Source organism: Lemur catta, chromosome 1 (genome assembly GCF_020740605.2).
Source record: "Lemur catta isolate mLemCat1 chromosome 1, mLemCat1.pri, whole genome shotgun sequence".
NCBI lineage: Eukaryota > Metazoa > Chordata > Mammalia > Primates > Lemuridae > Lemur > Lemur catta.
The window spans coordinates 111,807,273-111,816,663 of NC_059128.1; the positions used below are offsets into that span (position 1 = coordinate 111,807,273).

The 9,391-nt window shown below is 51.5% G+C and overlaps 1 protein-coding gene across 4 annotated transcripts; it reads left to right on the forward strand.

The window, feature by feature from the left end:
* The first annotated feature begins 369 nt into the window (after positions 1 to 369).
* Positions 370 to 4,476, forward strand: LOC123635417 (CD209 antigen-like protein 2). 4 transcript variants are annotated; one of them, XM_045547562.1, is made up of 7 exons: positions 370 to 476; positions 580 to 666; positions 857 to 940; positions 1,313 to 1,468; positions 1,896 to 2,047; positions 2,760 to 2,872; positions 3,711 to 4,476. In XM_045547562.1, exons 1-7 carry the CDS (start codon positions 446 to 448, stop codon positions 3,976 to 3,978), a joined length of 891 nt encoding a protein of 296 aa, XP_045403518.1. In that variant the 5' UTR covers positions 370 to 445; the 3' UTR covers positions 3,979 to 4,476. The 4 variants fall into 4 exon arrangements, with proteins under 4 accessions (XP_045403518.1, XP_045403535.1, XP_045403526.1 ...); XM_045547579.1 differs by having other exon boundaries at positions 3,722 to 4,476; XM_045547570.1 differs by having other exon boundaries at positions 622 to 666.
* The last annotated feature ends 4,915 nt before the right edge of the window (positions 4,477 to 9,391 follow it).

A 9,391-nucleotide genomic window follows, 5' to 3' on the forward strand; every position in this document is an offset into this window, starting at 1 on the left:
TCTGAAAGTCAGCAGAAATCACCATAAATGAAGACATCGGCAGAACAAGGAAGCAAAGACTAGAGGTCAGAGGGCTGATATTTCCAGAAAAACGGGGGGCCCTGCCTGCCCTCCCCAGCCCCAGGTGGAGGGCATAACAATGTAGCTTTCCATTACAAGATACTGTTTTTCACTGACAGCGTCACACAGCTCGGGCGTGTCACGAGGTGACAAGTCCTTTTCCCTGTGAATCTCAGACCACCCCTCACGACCTCCCTGAAATTCCTGGGAGGTCTGGCCCATCCATTCTCTGACCACTCCCACTGGGCTTTCCGGTGATATGTCCCTACCCACTTTCCTGTTCCTCTTCCTGTGTGACAGTAGATTTAAGGAGTGAGGATCTTGGGGTGGGGAATGAAAACTGTAGTTCCCAGGAGACCTGGACGTTGCAGGACAGTGAGTTGACATGAGTGACTCTAAAGAGCTGGGGCTCCTGGGTGAGGCTGGGGTGGGACTCTGGGATGCAGGGGAGGGGGCCCAGGGGATGACCAGCTCTGGCCTCAGCTTGCCCAGGCTCTGAGTTGATGTCTGTCCACTCAGAGGAGGAACGGCTGACAGGCAGCAGCAGTGCATTTTTTGCAGGAGACTTAGGATCACACCAGACTCCTGGATGCAGAAGCTCTGCAGGTAGAGAAGGGTTAGGGGGCAGGGAAGATGGAGAGAGCCTCGGGGACTCTAGGGTCTTGAGGGAGCAGGGGATGGGGGTCTGGATTCCTGGGCCCTGGGGAGGTGGGTGCTGGGGCCAGGCTGTCTCTGTGCCAGGCTGAGTTGGGGACACTGGTGTGCTAGGCCAAGCCTCCTACCCCCACCCCCGCAGGGTGTCTGGGCCGTGGCCCCCTGGTGCTGCTGTTTCTGGCCTTCATGCTCCTTGCTGTGCTTCTGGTGACCATTGTCATCCAAGGTCAGGAATGCTCTTTGGTCCGGGGCTCCGGCTTGGCTCTTTGGCTGTGGAAAGAGGCAGGTGTGGTCAGTTCCAGGATGGAGGTGGGGCTGGAAGCCATTGGGTTTCTTGGCGTTTCCAGGAGCCTCTCCCACGGCCCCTGCTACTCTGGGCAGGGGAGGGGTAGAGAGGAAGGAGAAGAATGAGGAGAAGGAGGAAGGACCTGGCTCCCCTTGCCCTTCTGTGCTGCCCTCTCAGGGTGTCAGTCTTCCTCATCTTCAAAGGGGATTAACCAAGACCTTGGCTCTCAGAATCCATGACCCTGGAGGCCCAGTGCAGGACATGGCACACAGTAGGTGTTTAATAATTGCAGTTCCGTTTTTCCTGGCACAGTCTCCAAGCTTCCCAGCTCCCTGGGGCAAGAGCAATCCAGGCAGGAGGCGATCTACCAGGAACTGACCCGGCTGAAGGCTGGACCCTGTGAGTTTCCAGAAAGGTCCAGGCAGGAGAAGATCCACCAGGAACTGACCCAGCTGAAGGATGCAGTCGGTGAGTGACAAGTCACCAGGGGTCCTAGACCTGAGCGGGCCTCCACGTGCTTTGACTTTGTTAGGGTCACCAACCCTCTCTGAGCCTCAGTTTCCACATCTGTGAAATGGGAACACAGGGTAATGGGCATCATTGCTGTTGTTATTCACAGGAGAACACATATACAGTAGGCACTCAGTTAAACCAGTCTCCTGGCTGCTGGCTTGAGCTATAAATCCCCCAGTTCTCCCAGTCTGGAGGAGATGGGGCCAGGAGTCCTGGGTTCTCCTGGGGATGGGGAGCGTCTCAGGATGTGGAGAGGGGAGTGTCCCACCCAGCATGGACAGTCAGGGAAGGGCCCCCACCCCCAAGGGCTTGAAGGGCGGGCAGGTGCAGGACTTTGGGCATGCACAGCTGGGTCCCAGTCCTGGCCCACCTGCCCCAACAGACCACCTGTGTCGCCCCTGTCCCTGGGACTGGACATTCTTCCAAGGAAACTGTTACTTCTTCTCCAACTCCCAACGGAGCTGGCACGACTCCATCACCGCCTGCCAGGAGGTGGGGGCCCAGCTGGTTGTCATCAAAGGCGAGGAGGAGCAGGTACACCTGATGGGGGCCTCGTCCTGGTCTGGGACATGCAGGTGGCCACTGGCCAGCTTGGCTGCAGGTGCTCAGAGGGGACTGTCTGGCAGTGGGGCTGCTTGTTCACTTGGAAACGCAGAAGGAGAAGGGTACACACAGGGGGTCCCAAGCACCTTGCAAGGAGAGACGGTTTCTGAACACCTGTGAACGCTTTGGGGAGCACAGCGAAGGTACGTAAGCCCCAGTGGTGTGCTGGCAAACGCCTGACAAGCAGCTCTCTGGGGGAATAAGTCGTCAGGTGTAGGGTTTGCCAGTTTCCCTGGTGTAAATATTCCCACTGTGGCTGATTTCAAGTTATTGATGTGATTTCACTCACTTGGGAGCTGAAAAGAGACAATTGTTGCATGACCAACAGTCCCGATCTGATACGATCTGTCTCTAGGACATTAAACCCAGGCATAAGTGAATTCACACAAAAGTCAAAAAAATACAGTATTTCCACGTGTTTGTGAGGAGAGACCAGCAGTGCATGTAGGTCTGTAAGTCAGAACCCATGTACATGGGACACACATGTGAGAGGGACTCAGACATGTGGGGGCTCATGACCCAGTATACTAGAGGCTGAAGGTCAGACTGAACGCAGAACTTCCTGCCAAGAGATGGGAAGACATTAAGCCTGGCAATGGGAAGCAGAGCTCCCCTCTGACTCCTCCTGTACCCCCCAACCCAGAACTTCCTACAGCTGCAGAGTTCCGGGAGGAACCGCTTCTCCTGGATTGGGATGTCAGACCTGACTCATGAAGGGACGTGGCAGTGGGTGGATGGTTCGCCTCTGCCGCCCAGGTAGATCCCGGGAGAAGGGGACACCTATGCCGTGGGGTGGGGGCTCTGGGAGCTGTCCCTGGGGATCCTGCCTCACTCCCTGACCCCCTGGGGCTTAGAGGGTGGGATTTTCTCAATCCTGACCGATCTGAGGAAGGTGGTCTCATACTCACGCTCAGATAGCAGCGTTCATGTCGGTGCCTAAAGTTCCACCATCAGAGCTGAAGGAGGAGCTTGTCGCCGGGGCAGGTGTTTTAAAATATAGTGTATGAATAGCAGTTGGAGGTATGGTAAGGCCAACGGCTCAGGAGACAATTGCCATTGTAAAGATACCTTGTCATACTCACAGGTCCCAAAGGTGGGGCTCACATCACACCAGCTGGGTCACCTGAGGTCACTTCTGAGGCAGAGGGACAGACCAGGAGTTCTGGGTCTGTGGGAAGGAACGGGTGAGGCAGGGTGAGCAGCCTTAGGATTGGCTAGCTGGAGTTGTTTCCCTGGGCTCTGGCATAGTGGGTGTCCCCAACTGTCTGGCACCTGGCCCTGGGGTGATAAGGACAGGGGGACAGGGGCCAGGATTGGAGAGCCCAGGAAGGGAGATGGTGGGCTGTGGGCTCTGGATCGGTTGGTGTGTGTTTGCAAATCTCCCCAACTCCTAGACAAGGACTCCTCCCAAAGAGGGGTACGACAGGGGGGGCAGGAGGCCAAGGCACAATGTCTCAGGCATATTATGGGTAGTCCAGGGCAATGCCTGTCAGGCATACGGATGTAGGGCAAGCAGGTGTTAAAGCATCAAGTTCACAGGAGGTGGAAACATGGTTCCTGTAGTGGGGCGAGGGCAGAGACTCACGTCCTGCAGGGGCTTTGCAGCTTCACCAAGCATTGGAACAGCGGGGAGCCCAACAACATCGGGGAGGAAGACTGTGTGGAAATATTCAGCCAGGGCTGGAACGACCACAGATGCGATACTGCCAAATTCTGGATCTGCAAAAAGTCTGCCGCCTCTTGCTCCAGGGAGGAAGGGCGGGTTCCTTCCTCAGCCCCTGCTGCCCCAACCCAGTCTGCTGAAGAGTAGAATGTTCCCCACTTGTAAGGCAGGGTTCCTCCTCCCCTACCCCGGACCTTAACAAAGCCCTGAAAAAATCCTCATCCCCTGTGGGCCTGGGTCCCCTTCCGTCCTTCCTCTGATGCCTGGCGGTTCTCCTGCCTCCGAGGTTGTGGTTCCTGCCCCTCCTGGGAGCTTTCGCAGTGACCTGGTGTGGGCGCATTCAGGGCGTGGTGTGCTCCGTCAATCTACTCTCTCTTCTCCCCAACATCAGAATATTTGAATGGCCATGTGTAGCTGCCACGTGCCCGGGGCTTCACGCCCTCTGAGCACACCTTCCTTGTGCTCACCTTCCACCTCCCACCCCTGCACGCCTTTGCCTGAGCACTTGCTGGTTGCAAGAAGTCATCTTGCAGGCTGGAAGCGCCAGGTTATTAAATGCCCCAGTTACCCAGTGGCACCTGTAGATGGCATGGAGCCCTCTCAGTAGCCCCCCACACATCTATTTTTTGCTGTTCTTGCATCTCTTCTGTTTGACTCTTCCTGAGTTGTATCCTTCATAATAAATTGATACATACAAGCAAAGTGTTGTCCTGAGTTCCGTGGGTCATTCCAGCAAGTTCCTGAACCTGAGTGGGGGTTCTGGGAACCCTCAATTTCTCATCAGCCAGGTAGAAATGCAAGTGGCCCGGGCACCCCTTTGCAGCTGGCATCTTCAGCGGGTTCCATCTTGTGGGATGGAGCCCTTTAACCTGTGGGATTCTGGTACGAACTCCAAACAGCCAGTGTGAGGGGGACATGCAAGTTCCCCAGCAGGCAAAGGCCAACGCTGTGCCTGACTAGCATGGAGCGCTCAGCAAAATGTTGCAAAGTAGATTAAGCATGTGACAAGATAACTACTGCACCCCAGAAAGGTGCCCAGCACATTCTTGGGAACATCAGCACTTTCTTGCGTTAAAGTGGCTGGCTTACAGATTGCAGTGTCATTAACATGACATCAGTATGATGATGACACTGTGCCCACGTGATTTCTTTCACTGTGAACAGGCAAAGATACCATGCAAAAATTTTGCATTACTCAGCTAGGAAGGGATTTAAAGCAACACCACAGTGTGGGTAGATGTGGATTTTGCAAGCAGCAAAGCTCTTGGGGAAGAAATTTCTGAGCCATCCAGGAGCAAGCATTCTTGTAAGTAACCTCTAATTAATTCATGTAACTGCTCAAGCCTTCAGAACCTTCTCAGTTTGCGGGGGAGGACGTTGTACATATAGTCCTAGGATTTTCCCAAAAAATAGTGTCAAAATTGGAGAATTGCTTGGTGTAAAAAAAGACGCCATGGACTTCACCTCTCTTCTGCCAGCATTGACCCCAAGGATGCCACTTCATAAACAGCTTGCGTGCTAAATTCCATCTCACTTAGGGTCAACCTTCATAGGCAGCGTCACTGGGAGGCTTGTTCTACATTGTCTCCCAGAGGCTCCCAGCGGCACCGAGCCCTCTTGCCCACGTGGGTCAGATGCTTGTCAAGACCTCTGTACCGGCTTCCTTCCTTTCCCTCCCTGGTCTTCTTCCCTCTCCCCTCCTCTGCTAGTGCATCCTGGAGTCTCCTCCCAGATGAACTACTTGTATCCAAACCCTTTCCTCAGGCTCTGCATCTGGGAAGACCCCAGCTAAGCTCATCATACATTTCCACATCTGCCAGGCATGGTTCATCTCTACCAAAATGGTCTCACCTGTTCTTGTGCAATTTCTTTTTTACAGGCTGCTTTGAAATGACTCGAGCTCTAAAGGTTTTAATTACCTTTTGAAGAAGTCATCTGTACACATGGAACCAACACATACCAATCTCTGCAGTGAAAACTAAAGCTGTCTCCCTCCACACCTCTGATCTCAAGTGGTCCCTCTCCGTGGTAGTAACCTCTTTATGAGACTCCCAATAATCCACTTTTCATGTTTGTTTTAAAACCTATTTGGCAACCCTTCAGTAGAATTTTAAAAATCTATTGACTAGGCAGAGCACAGGGGATTGTTAGGAAACTTGTTTGTGTGCTGCTACAGTGGTAGATGTACGTCATTGTACATGGGCCCAAACCCACAGAATGCACAGCACCCAGAGTCAACCGCGGTGTAGACTACAGACTGGGTGGTAATGATGTGTCAGTGGCAGTTCATCAGCTGTAACATATGCGCCACTCTGGTGGGGGATGTCGGTAGTGGGGGAGGCTGTGTGTATGTGGCCACAGGAGGTATATGGGTCTGTACCCTCCACTCTGTTTTGCTGTCAACCTAGAACTGCTCTAGAAACTGAAGCCTGTTTTAAAAATCAATCTGTCCTTCCTGAATAATAACTCAAACTAATAAATATAGAAGGAAATCAATAAGTGAAGGATTCCAAATCATCTCCCCAAATTAAATCTTATGAAAAATGATGTTGTTGGCCAGGGCTGAGCTTGTGGAATGGCACGAGCTTGGATGGCAGTGAGGCATGGTGATATCCAAGATTTCTTTGCGGCTGGGCGTGATGTCTCACGCTTGTAATCCCAGCACCTTGGGAGGCTGAGGAAGGAGGATCACTTGATGGCAGGAGTTGGAGACCAGCCTGGGCAACAAAGTGAGGCCCCCCATCTCTAAACACTAAAAAGCAAGTCACCATGGTGTGGTGACATGCCCCATCTGCCCAGCTACTCAGGAGGCTAAGGCGGGAGGATCGCTTGAGGGCAGCAGTTCGAGGCTGCAGTGAGCTATGATCACTCCACTGCACTCCAGCCTGGGCGACAGAGTGAGACCCTGTTTCAAGAAACAAAAGATAACTTTTCACCCCTCTTCCCAAAGAATCCGTTTTCTTCTCCTTGGGAGCAATATCAACTGGGCTGACGATGCATGGAAGAGAGTACGGAAAGGCAAGGATAGCAACTCTGTAGTGGAGAATCTAGGCAGGGACCACCTTAGCCACAGTTAGCATTGCCAGTGACAGTCATGTGGCTGTCGTGTACCCCGCTCAATAGCATGTGATTAGAAGGGCACCCGGCCCTTGTGCTATTCTTCTCCCCAAACTGATAAATTCACTCTAATCATGAGAAAACACAAGAAAAACTGAAATCAAGGACCATTCGGCACAACACCTCATTGATCTTCTCTGTCCGAACAGCACGGCAGGGGACAGCAGGCCAGTGGAGGAGGCCGTGTCCAGCTGCTTCCAGGGAGGGGTCCCCAGGAGGAAGTTGTATTAAGCAGATATCTGGGTCGACCCCATTGAAGAACTGAGAGGAGGTGGAGAACTAGAAACCATGTAGACAGTGAGCAAGCCCTGCTTCTGGCAGGAGAAGGTACAGCTTGTATTCGGACTGGATGGGGAGGGAGGCGCCACATAATGATGGAAATGCGCTACTGCATTGAGTTTATAAATGAACTTGGGAAGAGTTGACCTCTTTAAAATACCGAGTGTCCCTTTTTGTGAGCTCATGTTGTTTCTTACCTTTTTTTTTTTTTTTTTTTTTTTTTTTGAGACAGAGTCTCAGTCTGTTGCCTGGGCTAGAGTGCCGTGGCGTCAGCCTAGCTCACAGCAACCTCAAACTCCTAGGCTCAAGCGATCCTCCTGCCTCAGCCTCCCGAGTGGCTGGAAATACAGGCATGCGCCACCATGCCCGGCTAATTTTTTTTCTATATATTTTTAGTTGTCCAGCTAACTTCTTTCTCTTTTTAGTAGAGACGGGGTCTCGCTCTTGCTCAGGCTGGTCTCGAAATCCTGACCTTGAGCAATCCTCCCTCCTCGGCCTCCCAGAATGCTAGGATTACAGCTGTGAGCCACCGCGCCTGGCCCATGTTGTGTCTTTATTCAAATCCTAGTTAAGTTTAAGAGCTTCATCTATACTCTTGCTATGATTCTTCTACTTTTATTTTATTTTATTTTTTTTGTGACAAGTTCTCGCCCTGTTGCCCAGGCTGGTCTGGAACACCTGGTAGGGCCCACTCTTACGACCTTGTCATAAGTTAGTTACGTCTGTAAAGACCCCACTTCCCAATAAAGTCACAGTCACAGGTACCAGACGTTAGGGTTTCAGCGTCTCTTGGGAGGACATGATTCAACCTTCTACACAGTGTTTTTATATTGTTCTTGATTTTTTTTTTTTTTTTGAGACAGAGTCTTCCTTTGTTGCCCAGGCTAGAGTGAGTGCCGTGGCGTCAGCCTAGCTCACAGCAACCTCAGACTCCTGGGCTCAAGCAATCTTTCTGCCTCAGCCTCCCGAGTAGCTGGGACTACAGGCATGTGCCACCATGCCCAGCTATTTGTTTTTTCTATATATATTTTTAGTTGGCCAGATAATTTCTTTCTATTTTTAGTAGAGATGGGGTCTCGCTCTTGCTCAGGCTGGTCTCGAACTCCTGACCTCGAGCGATCCACCCGCCTCGGCCTCCCAGAGTGCTAGGATTACAGGCATGAGCCACCGCGCCCGGCCATATTGTTCTTGATTTTGCCAAAAATAGTTCTCATATTTTACAAATAATTAAGACATCTCTATAGGATCCTGGAAATTGCCCCATCTCGAATTGAGGAAACTTTATTCTATTCTTTGTTTGTTAAGCATTTGCTTTCCTGTGTGTATCTTTATCTTTAAATGAAGAATGAGTGTTGAATAGATACATCTTGTGATTGCAATGTGGAGGGGACAGAAACAAGTTGCAGAAGGATATAGACCATGTGGTGACATTTTTACAAAGCTCCCAGATGCGCAAAACAACCCAATATATTATCTATGGGTATGATGAGCACGATTAAAATATTTTTAAATATGACAAACACCAAGTTTGGGAGGGCAGTTACCTTGGGGAAGGAAAGAGGGGAGTGAGAGCAGGGAGGGGAACATGGGACCGCCACTCTATTTGTTATGACTTATTTACTTTTAAGAGGATCTGAAATGGGTGAAGACGTCAAACCTTGATAAAGCTGAGCACAAGGCATGTGGGGTTTCCTTGTTTTCTGCCTACCTCTTTGCATGCTTAATAATAAAAAAGCAAAGCCCGAATTAACAGCAACAAAGAAAGGGTAACACGCCCTAGGGCTCAAGCTGTGGGCAAGGTTACCTTGAACTCTTGTCTCTGCAGAGAATGGAAGCCAGAGAGCAGTCCTGGCCTTGGGGCTGAATCCTGGGACTTTCACCTTCTTCCCACATTCATCCAATCCCCTTGTCCCCACCATTCAGGTCCATGTGTGTTCCGGTCCCAGCTGACACTCCAGCCCCAGACTGTGGCTCCTGAATCACTCTCAGCTTCTCCAATGAGTCGTCCCATTCTTCACCCTCCCAATCTCTGCATGTGCTGATACTGTGTCCGGAACATTGTGTCATGTTTCTGTGTCCTCCAGAATAATTCTCACTCCTTCTCCAGGCATCACCTCCTCCAGGAAGCCCTCCCACATCCTCCAGAGTCAGTTAGGTGTCTCCAGTGGTTCTTAGAGTCCCCAAACTTCCCAGACTGAACACATTCTCTTCACATA

Excerpts from the sequence above, each read along its gene's own strand:
- LOC123635417 (XM_045547562.1), top strand. The coding sequence starts at position 446 with ATGAGTGACTCTAAAGAGCTGGGGCTCCTGG. Across the intron at positions 667-856 it reads TGGATGCAGAAGCTCTGCAG|GGTGTCTGGGCCGTGGCCCC; the intron begins GTAGAGAAGGGT and ends CCACCCCCGCAG. Across the intron at positions 2,873-3,710 it reads GGTTCGCCTCTGCCGCCCAG|GGGCTTTGCAGCTTCACCAA; the intron begins GTAGATCCCGGG and ends CACGTCCTGCAG.